The following is a 20,367-nucleotide window of genomic DNA, read 5'->3' on the forward strand; positions in this document are numbered from 1 at the left end:
AATGGCAGCCCAGTAAACTTGTAATAATAAAGAAATACTGGCAGGTGTAACTGTTGGTGGGAGGAGTCAGAAATAGGGGTACAGAGGAAGATTGGTGCAGGGATTTAAACCCAGACATGGCAGCCATTCAGAAAAAGCCATGCGGTTTGGGCCAGAGTGAGGACCCCCTCTTGGCGACATGAAAGAAGGAGCTACGTGGTTTTGGCAGAGTGCAGACCCCCTCTTTCCCAGGTGAAAGGGAAAACCATGCAGCTTTGCCAGAATGGAGATCCCTGGCAGCCAGGTGAAGAAGAAAGCCACATGCTTTTGGTGGAGTGCAGACCCCTGCAGCTTTGGTAGAAGAGACGCATGCAGCTTTGGGGTGCCCCCTTTGGCCACATGGCGTGGAAAGCAGGAGAGACTTTGCCTGGAAAAATGGGTACAAAGAACTCTTGCCAGTGGACCGTGAAAGGGTGCCACATGACTTTGGATTAACTGGAGATCCTGCCTGGACAGTCAACACACCAGACGATACCAGCAGCCTGGAAAAACGGACGTGTGCTCTTTTCCTGATTTACGGTACTGAGATGGGACAGTGGGAGAAGGGACCTCTGTGTGTGTGTGTGTGTGTGTGTGTGTGCAGGCGTATACCCTAAAGGACTTTGATATTTTAATGGAGGCGTTAGGCCTGAATAGCATTAAATAAACATTTTATTTCCTTTTCACAAAGGAAAAGGCATCTCTGGCATTGAGAGATGTCTTTCCAATTGGCAGCGGACAGATGAGCCCAGTAGGTATTAGTATACCGTCCTTAAGAGGGGCCCCTGTTGTTCTGTAGCAGTTTTTTTGGCATCCCTGGGTGAGCCAAATATTGCCCCCCCGGACCTCTGTTCGGTAACAAGACCACAAATAAATAATATTTACAAAGGTCTGCACAGTAAAATTTCATTAAAACTATGCTAACTAGAAATGTGGGATAATTCAGATGCTTTCAGTTTTTAATTTAGTTAAAAGACCACCTTATGAAATCTACTAATAAGAAGATAATAAAATGGCAGGGAAAACACTTTTAATCTTTTGTAAAACTATATAAATAACATTTATTTACATAAAAACAATTATATGCTAATTGTCAACTATTTATTGAAATCCAATGAAGACCTTTTGGGGGTAATTCTTTTAAAACATTACCACATATTGTTACAACTAGCAGTGTAGAAAACATTACATCTTTCTTGTAAAGAATTTGGTAAACCACAATTCAGACTGACCTACTCATTATTAATTATTCTGCATTAGTGAAATATAGATATAACTGGGTCACATTATCTGTACCACATACATGTAGGAAATAAAGATAACACATTTACTATATGTAATGAGTTATACTCTACCTTATTAACATAAAATAAAACTGATAAAATGAAAACTCATTTCAAAGTAAATTTTATGATTTAAAGTACCTTGAAATATTCTTTTCTAATCTGTTTGCTCCGCCTCCTTTCTTCACTATGCCAAATTATAGGTTGAGATTCTGGCCACCGTTGTTCATCTGTTTGATCCTTCTGATTTTCTAAGGGCTGTAATAGGACAATTTCTTTTAAGTAAATAAATGAAGACAAAATATTAGGTATAATAGTAATTTAATACCCTCTTACCTTCCATGAGAAAGGTGATAATGGTGAATTAACTTCATCTGCTAAGACACTAAAAAAAAAAAATCAAAGATGCCTTAATATATTAAAATATTTAGAGTTACCCTTAGATATATATTATAAATATAATAAAATATTATAAAATTTTTAAACCAAAATCTAAAGAATGTATTCATGCCTATGTTTTGAACTAATAGCATAAAACTTAAAGTTTACAAAAGCATATTGAAGTCTCCAATCAATTATAATCATTACAAAAACAAAATGGGCTTATTTAATATCACCTTATGCATAGGACTACTTTAAGGATTTTTTAGAGGCCAAAAGAAATACATAGAGACATAAAAAGAACACACAGGATATTTATTATATCAAAATCATCATTCAAATGAAAACAATTCCTTTTGCCTATTGAATTACTGATTATGAGCCTGTAACCTTTCATTCCAACATACAGGGGCTATAGTAGAAATTCTTTTTATCCAGTTTTTTTGGGAGTGAGGTAAACTGCATGCCATTGTTATACAGCAGATTTGAACAAGTTCCTTTACAAAAAACATACAAAATGCCCACTAGAGATGGTATTATTCAACACTGTTATAAAACTTCTGTTCTTTTGAATAAAAGAACATTCAAAAATTAGAAAGGAACAAATTTCCAAAATTTATAGAGAACATAATTGCCCAAGAGAAAAACATTTTAAATGTCTATTCTTATTAAGAAAAGGTTAGCAGTTATAGAAAATATGTTAATATCTTATATATATATATATATATCGATTATAACAAGTTATAAAATATATTAGAAAAATATCTCATAAAAGAAAGGAAAAGTTACACCTAAGGAAAAAAGAGTTGACTGGACATGCATAATACCTATATGAAAAAACTACATACAACTGTCTAGTAAGGAACTTAAATGACTAGAAAGTTCTTTAAAAAACTAAATATTATAGGTAGCTGATCACTGAAATAAATTCCAATAATTTAAAAAACTGTAGACCATTCTGCATGATGTGAGCCCAGCCCCCAGTGGCAAACATTTACTGCAAAATAACTTCCTAAGATCCATGCTAAACCTTCCAAGGACAAGTGAAACCAGTTCAACTACTTTTGCCCTTTTCATTTGCAAATATCCCTCTTCTGTGATGTGATTAGCAGCATTGGCTCCTTTGTTTTCTGTAAAAGGTAATCACCTAAAGCAACCTGTGCATAGTAAATAAGAACCATCAGGTAATGTGCCAAGAAACCCAGTAAAGGCCAGTCACCACAAGGGCTGCATGCAGCTTTTGCTCCCCTTGAGAGAAAAAACCATGCTTGCCCTTTTCCTCCATAGGACTCGGTAGTCCCTGTAAATGTCTCATTTCATCCATAATGACGTGGACACCGCAGGCTGGTGTCCAAGTCAAAAAACCAAGTATTTTTAGGCTTGTTTTGGAAATTTAATAAGAGTTAGAAAGTTAATTTGGAAGAATAGATAACCAAGAAAAGTTAAGTTATATAATAAAGAGGACTTATCTACTAGGAAATTACATATTTACATTCTATTAAATTACAGAAATAAATTAGTACTAGTTCCAGAATCTATAGGTTTTTCAGTGGAAGAGGTGTACAGGACTGCAAGTTGAATAACTTACGATAAAAATGCAAGCAAAATGTAACCAAAGACACTGAAATAGATAACAGGCTGACAGGGACCAGAGGAGAGAGAGGAGGGAATTTCAGGGGAAAAGGGGAAGAAGGGTTTACAAGAACAAGAATAAAGGACACATGGACAACAACTAAGAGGGGTGAGAATGGGAGGTAGCTGGGGAGCACTGGGGGGTGGGCTGGGATGGGAGTAAAAGACAGAAAACTCTACTTGAACAACAATTAAAATAAATACATTTAAAAAAATGAAATGTAACATCATTGTGGAAATGATGGATTATGTAACAAATATTGTTCAGACAACTAGTTAAGCAATCATAAAATACACACAAAAAAGAAAAGGGAAGAGGAGAGGAAGTGAGACAAAGGAGAAGAAGGGAGAGAGGGAGAAAGGGAAAAAAACTAGATTTCTTACTCTATATCAAATATCAACATTAATGGACTGAAAGGTTTGAATATAAATAAAGATGAAATTACATAAATATCTGAAAATATGGACAGTAAAAATTTAAATGTTTGGGTGAAGAGGGCATGTGTGGAAAACAATCAAAATTAAATATTGACAAATTACAAAAAATGTAAAAATTAGTCTTTGCATCTGGCTAAGATAAGAATTAACAGTAACCAGGTCTATACTCTAACTGAAAACAATAAAATAGAAAAAATATATGAAATTATAATTTCCAAGACATTAAATATCAGGGAAAAAAGACAGTTATCCCTTAGACATTGGTAACAAACAAGGCAAGCCTCACAATTGAGTCAGATTGCTATAGAAAGAGAATTTCCAGGCCAGAGGCCAGAGAGGGGGAACCAAAGTGGGGCCTGTGGAGCTTCCTAAATTGAGGAAAGAAAGCTGGGAACCAGGGGAAAAAAAGGTGGATGGACTTAACAGCATAAAGCAACAGAAAAAAGAGTAATGCACAGAGAAAGAACTTAAGAGCTCTACAGAAGCATCCTTCAAATGTCAGCTGAGTAATGACTGATTACTGATCATACAAGTGAAGAAACTACCCTAGGCAAAAGAATCAGCAGAAAAATTAAAGCATTTCTCAGACTCGCAGAGGGCTAGAAGTAGTACCAATTTCCATCAGCCAGAGTGGAAAACCTTATAGTTAACGGGATATCAGGTAGAGTATTATGCAAGGTCTTACCTCATTAATGGGGCAAATTTGATCCTAGATGAAATGTCTCACTGTAATCACTTGTTATGTCATCACACAAATGTTAATTCTCTCTACACATCTGTACCCACCACCCCAACACCAGCCTTGGACCTTTGCACTCCCAGAGGAATGACTCAGGATTTGAGTGTAATGCCAATTTTCAAAGCGCCAAAATGAACAAATAGAAACTTTCAAGGTGTTCTAGTTCTCTGGAATTAATACGTGTGGCTTAGACCACGTATTCACATAAACGAACTTAGTAAAACCCAATTGAGCCCTGGCTGGCATAGCTCAGTGGATTGAGCACGGTCCTCAGAAAAATTCCCAGTTCAATTCCCAGGGCACATGCCTGGGATGCGAGCCAAGTCCCCAGTAGGAGGCATGCAAGAGGCAACCACATATTGATGTTTCTTTCCCTCTCTTTCTCCTTCCCTTCCCCTCTCTAAAACTAAATAAATAAAATCTTTCTTAAAACCCAATTGAAAAGGAAATGAAAAAGTAAACAATAACAGAGAATAAACATAATCAATGATAAAGAAACACATTATTCCTGGCAGTAATAGTAATACAATAAATGTTTACTGAATTAATAAATGAATAAATGATTCCATCAAGATGAATTGCAGGTATGAGTGCAAAAAGAGATCAAAACACCATTTTTAAAATTATTTTATTGTTGTTCAAGTATAGTTGTCTACATTTGCCCACCACCACTTCCCCCAACCCCAGCCATCCTTACCTCCCTCTCCTGATTCCACCCCTGCTTGGTTTTGTCCGTGTATCCTTTACAGTTGTTCCTGAAAACCCTTTCCCCCTTTCCCCTCACTCCCTCCCCCACCCCTCTGATTACTGTTAGTTTGTCCTTAATTTCAATGTTTCTGATTATCAATTTTTTGAAGTAACTCCATACTGCTTCCCACAGTGGCTGCACCAATCTGCTACCCATCAAAATGCCTAACGAAGTAAATATAAATTTGTAATTACAGAAAAATGCTTAACATAAAGAAACCAATTTCCATTATCCCAGTGTCCTCAATAGCCTGAGTCTAGTAAAGCCTCACTAGGAAGGAGTCACAGTAAGGAGCAAAGGACATGCATCATAGGCAAAGCAGTACAGTTTTATACCAAACAATTTTCAGATTTAATGACAACTTTATTCTTCCTCTTTGTAATGAGCATACACTAAATTGTTCTGGATCCCCAAATGCAGAAGAATTGAGCTAATAAAATATCTAAGACTACTAGGAAAAAGTACATCTTTAGCGTGACTTTTAAAAAGGAGATGTAGCAATGTGTACTGTGTCAGGTGGGGATGTCAGAATTATTCCGGGGGGGGGGGAGTAGTCATGAATTACAATGCCCTTCACAACAGTAAATTCTGAATTCTGCCCCAACACACTCACTAGTATTGTGATTACTGATGCATATGGATCATATAGGAGCAGAAAAGAAAAACAAGTTAAAATCCATTTACCTGTAAAACATATTTTATGTACTTGAGAATGTTCCTATGTAAATAAAATTTTGCTGTGTATGTTGATATTTAATATTTTAATCTGTGATACACAAAATAAAAACAAGCATCATTCTACCTATTCTAAATTAACACACTTCCCTAATCCAGTTACTGATACTGTGTTTTAAGTATGACTCTATAATTCAGTTGCATTAACTTGGTAGTTTAGTACTTAAGGCTTCCACAAACTCTATATACCCTGATGCATAGCCTGCTATTCTCCACTGGAAGATGCTCTACAACATAAATGTCTCCATCTGTATTCACATTTTATGTACACTGACCAAACCAAAAGATGTTTTGGGAAAGTACAGGAAAGTCATTCACAAAGCAAACAGAAAAGAACGAATGGCTAGATTTCAAGGACTGAGAAAACTACTTAATTAGTTATAACAAACTAAAGGTTAACATGATGTTCCTCAAACTGGAATATACATGAAACAGACAATGTACATATTTTTTGTAATTCTAAACCAAAGTAATAAACTCCTCAAAATCTGATTTTGCTTTCCATGATTGTTAATTATACTTTAATATAACTTCTCATAATTACTTTTTTATTTATCCATAGTACATAGTACTAAAAAGTGCCTCTTTCCAAAACAATAAAAAATTATCAGGATACACCCAAAAGCAAATAAAATAATTACTAAAAACAAAGACAAGTAGAAAATACCATAGAAAAAGTTACCAAAAATGAGCATGCAAAGGGAACCAGTCAACTCAAGCCATTCATTGCAAAAGGTCACATATATTAGAATACTTTCTTTAAGGATATAACCAAATAACTTTTTTAAAATTTTCATATGTTTTATAATTTTTATTGTTGTTCTAATACAATTATCTCCATTTTCCTACCACCACTTTTCCCCTCCCCACTCACCCCCAACTCGCACCTTCAATCCTAACCCCCTTTGACTCTGTTCCTGGATCCTTTAAAACACGTTCCTTGATGACTCCTTCCCTTCTCTCCTATTATCTCCTTCCCCCTTCCCCTCTGGTTACTGTCAGTTTGTTATTTCATTGTTTCTGGTTATATTTTGTTTCCTTGTTTGTTTGGTTGATTAGGTTTCACTTGTAGGTGAGATCATGATCACCATACCTGACATCAAACCATATTACAAGGTCATAGCCTCGTACTGGCATAGGAACAGACACATAGACCAATGGGACAGAATAGAGACCCCCAAAATAAACCCAAATCTCTATGGTCAATTAATATTCAACAAAGGAAACAAGAACATAAAATGGAGTAAAAAGAGCCTTTCCAACAAATGGTGTTGGGAGAGCTGGTAAGCTACATGCAAAAAAATGAATCTCTGCCACCAGTTTACACCATACACAAAAATAAACTCAAGATGGATGAAAGATTAAAATATAAATTGTGACACCATAAAATTCCTAGAGAAGGACATAGGCAGGATAATTTCTGATATTCCATGCAACAATATTTTTACTGATATGTTCCCTAGGGCAAGGGATATAAAAAAAGAATAAACAAGTGGGACTTCATCAAATTAAAAAGCTTCTGCACCACTAAAGAAATCATCAGCAAAGTGAGAAGGGAACTAACTGTATGGGAAAACATATTTGTCAGTGATACCTCAGACAAGGGTTTGATCTCTAAAATATATAAAGAACTCACACAACACCACACTAGGAAGACAAAAAAATCCAATTAAAAATGGGCAAAAGACCTGAACAGACACTTCTCCAAGGATGACACATAGAGGGCCCAGAGACATATGCAAATGATGGTCAGCATCACTAGCCTTTAGAGTGATGCAAATTAAAACCACAATGAGATACTAGTTCACAGTAGTGAGAATGGCCATCGAAAACAAATCAACAAACAACAAGTGCTGGTGAGGTTGAGGTGAAAAGGGAACCCTAGTACACTGTCAGTGGAAATGCAGACTGGTGTAGTCACTATGGAAAACAGTAGGGAATTTCCTCAGAAAACAACAAATGGAACTGCCTTTTGACCCAGTAATTCCACTGCTGGGATTACACCCTAAGAAACCTGAATCACTAATTCAAAGGAACCTGTGCACCCCAAGGTTCATAGCAGCACAATTTACAATAGCCAAGTGCTGGAAGCAATCTAAGTGCTCATCAATAAATGAGTGGATCAAAAACTGTGGTACATTTACACAATGGAATACTATACAGTAGAAAGAAAGGAGCTCCTATCTTTCATGACAGCATGGATGGAACTGGAGAGCATTATGCTAAGTGAAATAAGCCAGGCAGTGAAAGTCAAATACCACATAATTTCACCTTTAAGTGGAATCTAATAAAAAACAAACAAACAAGGAAGCAAAATATAACCAGAGGCATGGAAACAAAGAACAAACTGACAGTGACCAGTGGGAAGGGGGAAGAGGATAATAGGGAAAAGAAGGGGAAGGGGAAAGTCAAGGAATATGAACAGAACACTCATGGGCATGGACAATGGGGTGGGGAGTGACTTTGGGAGCAGGGGTTGGGGGGAAGTGTGAGGGCAACAGGGCAGGGAGAAGCAACAGGGAAAAGGTGGGACAACTGTAACTGAACAATAAGAAATTAAACAAAACTCGATATAAAAGAGGAAAGTTATAAATTATATCAAATCCTCTATGTAATACAACTTCTTACAAGATTACTTTTCATTTTGGGGGCTCACTAAATATCAAGTATTATAATGGTATACAAAAGTTTATAATTATCTACATTTAAGAGAGGTAAGCAATAGCAATATGTTTTAAGGGGGAGAATTCATTTAATGGTGAAAATATGGAATTTGGCCTAAAAATATTCTGAGATCGGTTTAAGTTCAGCCATTAACAGAACTGGGTAGGGATATAATTTAAATTGTCTATAGATTATAAAATTTTAAATTAAAATGTGTTTCATGCATTATGACTTCATATCAGAAATATTTTAATGCCTGCAAAAAGTAGACATAATTATTACATTAATGTCACTGCATATTAATCTTTAATATAAAGTTATCTTGTATCCATATGTCCTAACATGTAAAAAGGAGGATGAAGAACAGAATTACCAGAGAAACACTGAAATTACTCATATATCTCAAGAAATAATACAAGTTATCGAGAGAGAACATATTACCTAAATTAATGGCTCCTATTAGCTTTTTTAAATTTGTTGATCTCCCTGCCAGGTAATCAATTAACCAGTAACAATATCCCTCAATACCTACTAGGTATAAGGCACACTATTAGGTACTGTTTTGAATTAATTACCAAAATATCACTAAAGCAAGACCTATGAAACATTATTTGATGTTGTATTTCTAATACAAAAAATAATTCAAGGCACAAGGATACATAAAAAACTAATGCAACAATAACAGAAAAATGAAAATATAGAAATATTATATATCACAATGTTAAAATCTAAAATTATATATCCAAATGCTCTTCTTAACACAATGAAAGAAATGGATATTGTTGCATTCTTATAAAATCAGTATTCTCTGCTCATAATGATAAATATAATTCTTTCAATTGCCAAGTAGAAGAGACAGAAACACAACTATTTTTTAAAGGTTCACAGATTGGGTGGTGCCTTGCTTCATCAAACCTGTTAAATCATGAGAGTTATCAATACTTCAATTATATTAGATAGGGGAGAAATACACATCTCATAAGTAGCCAATTTTTAAAAATGACTTATTAGAAATGAATCATAGAAAATTAGAAAAATAAACTTCACAGAAAAGGGTGTAACTTCCAGTCAAGATGGAGGTATAGGTGTAAACACTGTACCTCCTTACACAACCAAATTTAAGGACAACAAAGATTTAGAAACAAAAACACAACCAAAACAGATAGAAAACTGAACTGTACCAAAGTCTGACAACAATGAACCATTCAGCCAGACCAGTAAGAGGGGCGAGGTAGGCAGATGGCAGAGAGGGCTCACAGTAGGAAAAAGAGGTGGCTGCCAGACCAACCCAGGTGTGCAGGTGGCCGTTGGGAGATTCCAGGTGTGGGGTGGGAACAGGCAGACCCAGTAAGGGTGCAAGACGGCTGGCTGCTGACAGTTACACATTCACATGCAGATAAACCAGGTGAAAAAATAGACAGTGAGACAGACCGCACCAAGCAGGGACCCAGCACTGGGAAATAAAGCCTAAAAGCACCGAGTGAAAAAACTTTCAGGGGTTGAGGTGCTGGGAGAGGCTCCCAGACTCACAGGAGAGTTCACTGGAGAAACCCACAGGGTCCAAGAATGTACACAAGCCCACGACCTAGGAACCAGCACTAGAAGGGCCCCATTTGCTTGGGGGAAGCAGCAGAGGGACTGAAACCTGAGAGAGAGCAGAACAAACACCATTGCTCCCTCTCTGATCCCACCCCTAGTCACAACCAAGCAACTGGGTTGACCCGCCCTGGTGAACAGTAAGCCTCAGCCCCTCATAGGTAATAGGTTTGACCAGACCAAAACATTATGGCTCAAACAAAAGAACAACTCCAAGCACCAGGGCCAATACTTCTAAGTGACAAAGAGATAGCCAACCTATTGGATGCAGAGTTCAAAACACTGGTGTCAGGATGCTCACAGAACTGGTGGATTTTAGTCACAAATTAGAGGAACATATGAAGGCTAAACTAATCAAAATGAATGGTTATGCACAGGAAACCAGTAGTAATGGAAAGGAGACTGGGCCTCAAATCAAGGGAGTAGACCAGAAGTAAGGAAAAAATAACCAAACAGAAAAGAATGAAGAAACAAGAATTAAAAAAAAAGACGAGAGGCTTAGGAACCTCCAGGACATCTTTAAATGTTTCAGCATCTGAATTATAGAAGTACCAGAAGGGGAAGAGGAAGAGCCACAAGTGGAAAACTTATTTCAACAAATAATAAAGGAGAACTTCCCCAATCTGGCAAAGGCAATAGACTTCCAGGAAGTCCGGGAAGCTCAGAGAGTCCCAAAGAAGATGGACCCAAGGAGGAACACACCAAGACACATCATAATTACACTAGTCAAGATTAAAATGAAGAAAAGAATCCTAGAAGCAGCAAGAGATAAGGGGACAGTTACCTACAAAGGAGTTCCCATCAGACTGTCAACTGATTTCTCTAAAGAGACCTTGCAGACAAGAAGGTACTGGAAAGTATTCCAAGTCATGAAAGGCAAAAACCTACATTCAAGATTGCCCTATCCAGCTTTCATTTAGAATGGAAGGGCAGATAAAGTGCTTCTCAGATAAGGTCAAGTTCAAGGAGTTCATCATCACCAATCCCTTATTATATGAAATGTTAAAGGGACTTATCTAGGAGGGAGAAGATAAAAATATGAACAGTGAAAGGATAGCAAACTCACAATTATTAACAACCACACCTAAAGCAAAAGCAAACTAAATAGACAGCTAGATCAGGAGAGGAACCATAGAAATGGAGATCACATGGAGGGTTAGCAATGGGGGAGTGGAAGGAGGAGAATGGGGAGAAGGTACAGAGAATAAGTAGCATAGACGGTAGGTAGGAAATATACAGGGGGAGGGCAAAAATAGTATGGGAAATATAGAAGCTAAAGAGCTTGTGACATATGGACATGAACTAAAGGAGGAGAATGGGGGCAGGGGTGTGCAGGGTAGACGGGAATGAAGGGGGGAATGGGACAACTGTAATGGCATAATCAATAAAATATATTTAAAAGAAAAGAAAAGGGTTAAAGTTGAAGAAAAATGTGAACTGGGAATAAGGATACATAAGATTAAGAACAGATAAAGGTGAGCAATATTTTCCAGTATAGATTTTAGTTCTATAAACACAGTAGCTGTGCCAAAATACAATTTAAAAAAAGATACTAGTGACTATTAAATAAAATAGTAGCCCCTAAAACTACATATTTGTCTTTTGATAACTTCTAATAGTAATTATTTTTCAAAGCATATTTAAGCAAATGTCAGTATAGATTTTAAACATACCAAAACATGGTCATGTGGTTCATCAAAATTTACTGTTTTGAACAAGTGAGGTAAAGTACTTATTAGTTATCAATGTTAAATGTATCAAAATCATTCTTTTAATTTTCTCAAAACACAAAACATATATATATATATATATATATATATATATATATATATATATTTATTTATTTATTTTAGGTTGGACTGAGCATCAACATTCACATCAAAAACAAGTTTTTATCATAAGGTTTATACTCCTTTGTTAGCTATTCCTATTAGGTCTTTCCTATAATGTTCCTTTAAAAATATTTATTCAATTTGTTTAAAGTAAAAAACGTAATTCAGTCATTTCCCCACCCACAACCCCACCCATACCTCAAATAATCTTATTTTTTCAAAATTATAAATGTAGTACTCTCAGTACATAAAGATGGGAATAACAATTGATTCTCAACAGCATTTAGAATGTTTCTTTCTAGACTTGCCCACCACAGACATAGAGGCCGCTAGAAACCCAAATGCCCTCCTAAAAGTCCAGCACACGAAATCTCATACACAGACACTCACCCTGGGCTCCAGTGGAGGGAGCATGGCTCAGAGTTTACAAGAGGCATGTGAGGAGAGACTAGATTGTGTGGCACCAGAGAGAGAGTTGAGGGACAACTGCCAGGGTCCTGTGCTAAGTTCCTCTCCCAGACAACCCACAGATGCCATCTTTCTGGGGTGGTGCACTCCCTTCCTTATGGCATCAATCTGATGGAATTCAATAAATACAACAGCTCCATCCTCCCACCTCCCTGTGCCTGCCCTCCAACAGAGCAGGCACCCTTTGGAGAAATCAACTGCATGAGCCCTAGTGTTGATGTCCCCAGGAACTCTGGGTGTTTCAGAAACTGAGTTGTGTGGCTCTGGGGTAGGGACCACTCACCTCCTTCCTGCAACCCTGACCAACACACAATGCCGCACCCAACAAGATACCCACTAGCCACACTCTTCAAATTCCAGGCTCTACTGAGCTCCAGCTCCTGAGGAGTTCTGGGAAGAATCCAAGGCAGATTGAGTTCTGTGGCCCTAGGGTGATGGCAATTTTTCCCTTCACACACCAGACCTGTACCACCATTCCTATTTAGGGTCCTCCCTTCATAGGGCCAAATCTTGGTCTGTTTTGGTCATGATAAACTTTGCTGTCCTCCACCTAGTGAATTCCTGAGACTCCACCTCAGAACAAAGGTTTGTGAGCACCTGGGAGTAGCACCTGGCCTTGGAGTAGTTTGGCACTTTTGCTGATTGGCTTCAGACTAAGCACTGACACCAGGTTTTAATCTTTATTAATCTAGTGAACACAATTCTCCACTACCTGGTGACTCACTGAGAATGTACCTCATGCACCTTGCATACTACCAGAGGCACTTTCAGTGACTGAGCCTAATAGGCAGAGGAAGAGAAAAGTGGGTCTCTAGTGCCTTGAGACTTTTGCTCACCTGCCCTCAGGCTCAGTGCTGGTGGAAGCTGTCCTTGGTGCACAGTTTGCTCCTTCCCATGCACACCCAAGCCAACCAAAGACACACACAAACCATGGATCCCTTTGAGGTGCAAACAGGTTGCCCAGGGACAGTCACATATAGTGTCTGATATTTTTTTAAATTTTATTTCATTTTTGGTTTTATATAGAGAAGAAGGGAGGGAGAAAAGGAGGAAGTGAAACATCAATGAGAGAGAAATATTGAATGGTTGCCTTCCATGTGTACTCTGACCAGGGACCAAACCCATAATATAGGTATGTGCCCTGACCAAGAACTGAACGAGAAGCTTTTTGGTTTATGTGATGACACCCAATCAACTAAGCCACTGGCCATGGCAATACCATCTGATATTGACCTGCTCCAGAGTCCGTTTTAAAAGGCCCCAGAACCAACACACCTAGTCATGAGCTTCTGACATCACAGCAGATCCAATCAATTCTCCAAATGGCACATCCAAAAGCAGATGTTGGCAGGCACCATAATATGCTGGGGTGTACTATGCTTTGTGTGGTTAGCACCTTTACAGCAGTTCATACACTATGATCAGGGCCAATGCTTACAGTCAGCTAGCCTAAGGACTGCTAGCAGCAATCCAGATTCAATGATAACAACAGGGCTCACATAACTCACACAAAGGAAATTCCTGAAGCACCCTGCTTGAGTGACAAGTGAAACTGGGCTACTGAGCCCCACATATACATACCAAATATGGTCACTATATAAAGATTGGAGGACACAGCAGATCTATCTATTATACAGAAACAAATACAAAGAAGTAGCCGAAATGCAGACACAAAAAAGCATACTCCAAATGAAAGAACAGTAGAAATCCCTAAAAAGAATGGAATGAAATGGAGACAAGCAAGCTCCCAGATAGAGTCAAAAACAATGCTTATAAGGATTTTCCAGGAACTTAGAACATCACCAACATAAAAAGGAACATAAAAACAAAAAGAACCCGGCAGAAATAAAGAATACAATATCAGAAAATGAAAATATGTACTAGAGGAATCAAAAGACTCCTAGATAAACCAGAGGACTGTATCAGCAATTTGGAAGACAAAGTGCCAGAAAACACCCAACGAGTGAGAAAATTTTTTTTTTTTACTGAGAATAGTTTAAGGGACCTCTGTTGTCACCTTATGAAGCAACAACATCCACATAATAGGGTTCTAGAAGGAGAAGAGAGAGAACAAGAGATTGAACCTATTTGAAGAAATAATGACTAAAAATTTTCCTAACTTGGTAAAGGGAAAGGTTACACAAGCCCAGGAAACACAGAAAGTCCCAAACAAGATAAACTCAAAGAGGCAAGCACTAATACACAGCATAACTAAAATGCAAAAGGTTAAACATGAAGAGAGAATCTTAAAAGCAAGAGAAAAAAAGATAGTACTTACAAGGGAGAACCCATAAAATTATTAGCTGATTTATCAACAAAAACATTTCAGGCCAGAAAAGATTGGCACAAAATATTCAAAGTGAGGAAAAGTAAGGAACTATAACAAAGGTTATTCCACACAGCAAGATTATCAGTCAAAATGGAAGGTGAGGTAAAGAGCCTCCTGGAAAAGAAAAAGCTAAAAAAGTTCATTACTACCAAAGCAGTACTACAAGAAATAGTAAAGGGACCTCCTTAAGAGGAGGAAGAAAAAGCAACATGGTTATAAAGAATAAAATACCGATAAATGCATACCTATCAGTAGTCAATCACCTTAAATGTAAGTGGATTAAATGCTCCAATCAAAAGACATAGGGTAGCTGAACAGATAAGAAAACAAAGCTTACATATATGGAGTCTACAAGAGACTCAACTCAGAACAAAAGATACACAAAGACTAAAATTAAAGTGATGGGAAAAGATATACCATACAAAGGGAAATGAAGGAAAAAGCCAGGGTAGAAGTACTTATATCAGACAAAATAGACTTTAAACAAAGGCTATAACAAGAAACAAAGAAAGACATTACATATAATGAAGGGATCAATCCAACAAAAGAATGTAACCCTTGTAAACACTTACGCACCCAATGTAGGAGCCCCTAAATATGTAAAACAAATCTTGATGGACATAAAAGGAGAGACTGACAGTAATGCAGTCATAGCTGGGGATTTTAACACCCCACTGACTTGAATGGATAGATCTTCCAGACTTCTGCCAACAAGGAAACAGCAGCCTTTAAAAGATACACTAGACCAGATATATTTAATTGATACCTTCAAAGCAATTCACCTTAAAGGAGCAGAATATACATTCTTTTCAGGTGCACCTGGAACATTTTCTAGGATAGACCACATGATAGGACACAAAACAAGACTTTATAAAGAAGATTGGAATCATATTAATCATTTTTTCAACCACCACAATATGAAACTAAACATCAATTATAAGAAAAAAACTGAAAAACACAAAGACATGGAAACTAAATAACATGTTATTAAACAATGAACAGGCTAACAATGAGATAAAAAAAGAAATCAAAAGCTGCCTTTACACAAATGAAAATGAAGACAAAACCTACATTAATCAGGAAAAGCAGTCCTAAGTATAAATTACATAGCATTACCAAGAAAAATATCAACTAATCAATCTAATCTTACACTTCAAAGAACTATAAAAAGAACAACAAACACCCAAAGCTGAGTAGACAGAAAGCATATTAAAGATTAAAATGGAAATAAATAACATACAGAGTGAAAAAGCAATACAAAAGATCAATGAAACCAAAAGCTGGTTCTTTGAAAAGTTCAACAAGATGGCAAAACTTTAACAGGATTCATAAACAAAAAAAAGGACACAAACCCAAATAAATAAGAGATGAAAGGGAAGTGACAACTGACATGACAGAAATAAAGGAATGTAAGGAGAGACTTCTAGCCAACATGGAGGCATAGGTAGATACAAAAACAAATTTAAAAACAAAAAATAACCAGAACTGCCAGAAAATCGAACCATATAGAAGTCTGACAACCAAGGAGTTAATGAAGAAACATTCATGCAGACTGGTAGAAGGGGTGGAGACAGGAACCTAGGTGGAGAAGATGTACAGCAAGACGGTGCCTAGAGGACCAGGTGGGCAAGGCAGTAGCTAGCAGACCAAGTGGTCCATATTAGCATGCAGATAACCCAGGAGGAACAACTGGGGTGCAAAACAGACCACAAAACCCAAGTTTCCAGTGTGGAGAAATAAAGCCTCAAAACCTCTGACTGAAAAGACCTGTCGAGGTTGCAACAGCAGGAGAAACTCCCAGCCTCACAGGAGAGCTCACAGAGAGAATCATACGGTCCTAGAACATACACAAACCCAACCACTCGGGAATCAGCACCAGAAGGGCCTGATGTGCTTGTGGGTAGCAGGAGAAGTGACTGAAAGCCAGCCGAGAGTCCATCAAGTAGCATTGTTCCCTCTCTGACCCCTCCCCCATATACAGTGCCACAAGGCAGTGAGGTGGGTTGCCCTGCCCTGGTGAATACCTAAGGATGCACTCCTTATTACCTACCAGGCATGCCAAGACAAAAAAAAATATATATATATATATATATATATATATATATATATATATATATATATGGTGCAAATGAAAGAACAGATCAAAGCTACAATAAAAAAAAAAAAACCTAAGCAATGAAGACAGTGCCATCCTATCAGATGCGCAGTTCAAAACACAGGTAATTGGGATGCTCACAAAAATGGTTGACTATGGTGGCAAAACAGAGAAAAAAGTGAAGGTAATGCAAAGTGAAATAAAGGAAAATGTACAAGGAACCAACAGTGAAGGGAAGGAAACTGGAACTCAAGTCAACAGTTTGGAGCAGAAGGAAAAAATAAACATTCCACCAGAACAGAAATAACAAACAAGAATTCAAAAAAAAAAATGAGGAGAGGCTAAGGAACCTCCAGAAGAACTTTAAACATTCCAAAACCCTAATCATAGGGGTGCCAGAAGGAAAAGAGGAAGAGCAAGAAATCAAAAACTTATTTTAAATCATAATGAAGAAGCACTTCCCTAATCCGGCAAGGGAAATAGACTTACAGGAAGTCCAAGAAGCTCAGAGAGTCCCAAACAAGCTGGACACAAGGAAACAAACACCAAAGCACACCATAATTACATTACCCAAGATTAAAGATAAAGAGAGAATCTTAAAAGCAGCAAGAGGAAAGGCGACAGTTACCTACAAAAGAGTTCCCATAGTCTGTAAGCTGATTTCTCAAAAGAAAGGTTACAGGAAAGAAAGGGCTAGAAAGAAGTATTCAAAGTCATAAAAGTCAAGGACCTATATAAAATATTTTTCTAACAAAACTATTATTTAGAATGGAAGGGCAAATGAAGTACTTCCCAGATGAGGTCAAGTTAAAGGAGTTCATCATCACCAAACCCTTGTTATATGAAATGTTAAAAAGACTTATCTAAGAAAAAGAAGATAAAAAATACAAACAGTAAAACGACAACAAAGTTACAACTATCAACAACTGAACCTAAAAAACATGAACTAAGAAAACAACTAGAATAGGGACAAATTCAAAGAAACAGAGATCACATGGAAGGTTACCAATGGGGAGTGGGCAGGAGAAGGAAGAGGGAAAAGGTACAGGGAATAAGAAGCATAAATGGTAGGTACAAAATAGACAGGGGGAAATTAAGAATAGTATGGGAAATGGAGAAGCCAAGAAACATATTTGTGACTCATGGACACGAACTAAGGTGGGGAAATGATGGTGGGGGGCGGTACAGAACACAGGGGAATAAAGCGGAAAAAAATGTAACAAGTATAATAGCATAATCAATAAAATATATTAAATTAAAACAGTATTAAAACAGCACTGAAAACAGTATTAAATTAAAAAGACAACCAACTGTATGGGAAAACGTATTTGCCAATGATACCTCAGACAAAAGTTTAATCTCCAAAATATACAAAGAACTTACATGACTCCACTCTAGGAAGACATCTAACCCAATTAAAAAATGGGAAAAGGACTTGAACAGACACTTCTCCAAGGAGGACATACAGAATATCCAGAGACACATGAAGAGATGCTCAATATCGTTAGCTATCACAGAGATGGAAATTAAAACCACAATGAGATACCACTTTACACCAGTCAGGATGGCTATCATAAACAAAGCAACAAACAACAAATGTTGCAGAGGGTGTGGGGAAAAGGGGTCCTTAGTTCACTGTTGGTGGGATTGCAGACTGGTACAACCATTATGGAAAACAGTATGGAATTTTCTCAGAAAAATAAAAATCGACCTGCCTTTTGACCTGGCAATTTCACTGCTAGGATTATATCCTAAGAATCCTAAAACATCAATTTCAAAGAACCTATGCACCACAATGTTCATAGCAGCACAATTTACAATAGCCAAGAGTTGGAAACAACCTAGGTGCTCATCAGTAAATGAATGGATCCAAAAATTGTGGTACATATACACAATGGAATTCTATGCAGCAGAGAGAAAGAAGGAGCTACTACCCTTTGCAACAACATGGATGGAACTGGAAAGCATTATGCTGAGTGAAATAGGCCAGGCATTGAAAGACAAATACCATATGATCTCACCTTTAACAGGAAACTAAACAAAACAAACAAGCAAACAGAATAAAAACAAAGACACTGAAATAGAGAACAAGTGGGCAGCGACCAGAGGGGAGAGGGAAGGGAATTTAAAAGGAAAAATGGGGAGGGATTTTGAGGAACAAGTATGAAAGACACAGGGATGAGGACTGGGCGGGGGGAAATGGGAGGGAGGTGGGGAGACGGGGCAGGGGGGGCTGGGATGGGAGAAATAGACAAAAAACTGTACTTGAAAAATAACTAAATAAAATTTTAAAAAAGAAAAATAACTAAATAAAATTTAAAAAATAAAATAAAATATAAATAGACAAAAAAAAATTAACACGCAAAAAATGATTGCGAGGAAATCCTACAAACAACTATATGCCATAAAATTGAGCCACCTGTAAAAAAATTAATAAATCCATAGAAACATAAAATCTTCCAAAACTAAATCAGGAAAAATAAAAAATATTTGAACAGATTATAACAAATGAAATTTAAGCAGGAATCAAAAACTTGCAGCAAACAAAAGCCCTGGACAAGATGGCTGCACAGGTAAATTTTACCAAACATTCCAAGAACTAACACCTATTCTCCTCATACTATTCCAAATTACTCAAGAGGAGAGCAGACTCCCAAGTTCATTTTATGAATACAACATTTTCCTAATTCCAAAACCAGATGAAGACACTACAGAGAGAAAATTATAGGTATATCCCTGATGAACACAGATGCAAAAATCATCAACAAAATATTAGCAAACCAGATCCAGCAATACATTAAAAAGATCATACATCATGATCAAGTCAAATTTATCCTATGGATGAATAGTTGCTATACTATTCACAAATCAATAAACATGATACACAATGTAAACAAAATAAAGTATAATTATCATATCATCATATCAGTAGATGTAGAAAGAGCATCTGAGAAATCTGTCACCCATTTATGATAAAAACTCTCTGGAAAGTGGGAATAGAGGGAACTTATCTCAACATAATAAAGGCCATGTAAGGTAAACCTATAGCTGACATCATACTCAAAGAGGAAAAGTTAGAAGTATCTCACTTAAGACCAGGAACAGAACAAGGATGTCCGCTTTCACTCCTATTCAATAAAGGAGTAATAGTAATGGGTGTACTACTAGCCACAACAATCAAACAAGAAGAAGAAATTAAAGGCATCCAAATTGGAAAGGAAGAAATAAAACTGTCATTATTTGTCATTATCAGATGACATGATACTGAATAGAGAGGATCCTAAAGAGACCACAAAAAATTACTAGAGTTGATAAATAAATTCAGTAAATTAGTAGCATACAAATATTCAGAAATCACTTGCATTTTCATGCACCAATAATAAATTATCAGAAAAAGAAAACAACCTCA

General features: G+C 37.0%; 1 protein-coding gene across 4 annotated transcripts in view; it reads right to left on the reverse strand.

The window, feature by feature from the left end:
• The window catches only part of LRCH2 (leucine rich repeats and calponin homology domain containing 2), a 148,517-nt gene that overhangs the window by 22,397 nt on the left and 105,753 nt on the right, over positions 1-20,367 (reverse strand). For all 4 annotated transcript variants that reach the window (XM_053657502.1, XM_053657501.1, XM_053657500.1 and 1 more), the window contains 2 exons: positions 1,638-1,686; positions 1,443-1,559 (listed from right to left, as the gene is read on the reverse strand). In XM_053657502.1, the coding sequence (XP_053513477.1) occupies positions 1,443-1,559; positions 1,638-1,686 (166 nt within the window). The remainder of the gene's footprint in view (positions 1-1,442; positions 1,560-1,637; positions 1,687-20,367) is intronic.

The sequence above is a fragment of the Artibeus jamaicensis genome, unplaced genomic scaffold (genome assembly GCF_021234435.1).
Source record: "Artibeus jamaicensis isolate MK-2021 breed Jamaican fruit bat unplaced genomic scaffold, CSHL_Jam_final scaffold_461, whole genome shotgun sequence".
In the NCBI taxonomy this organism is placed as follows: Eukaryota; Metazoa; Chordata; class Mammalia; order Chiroptera; family Phyllostomidae; genus Artibeus; species Artibeus jamaicensis.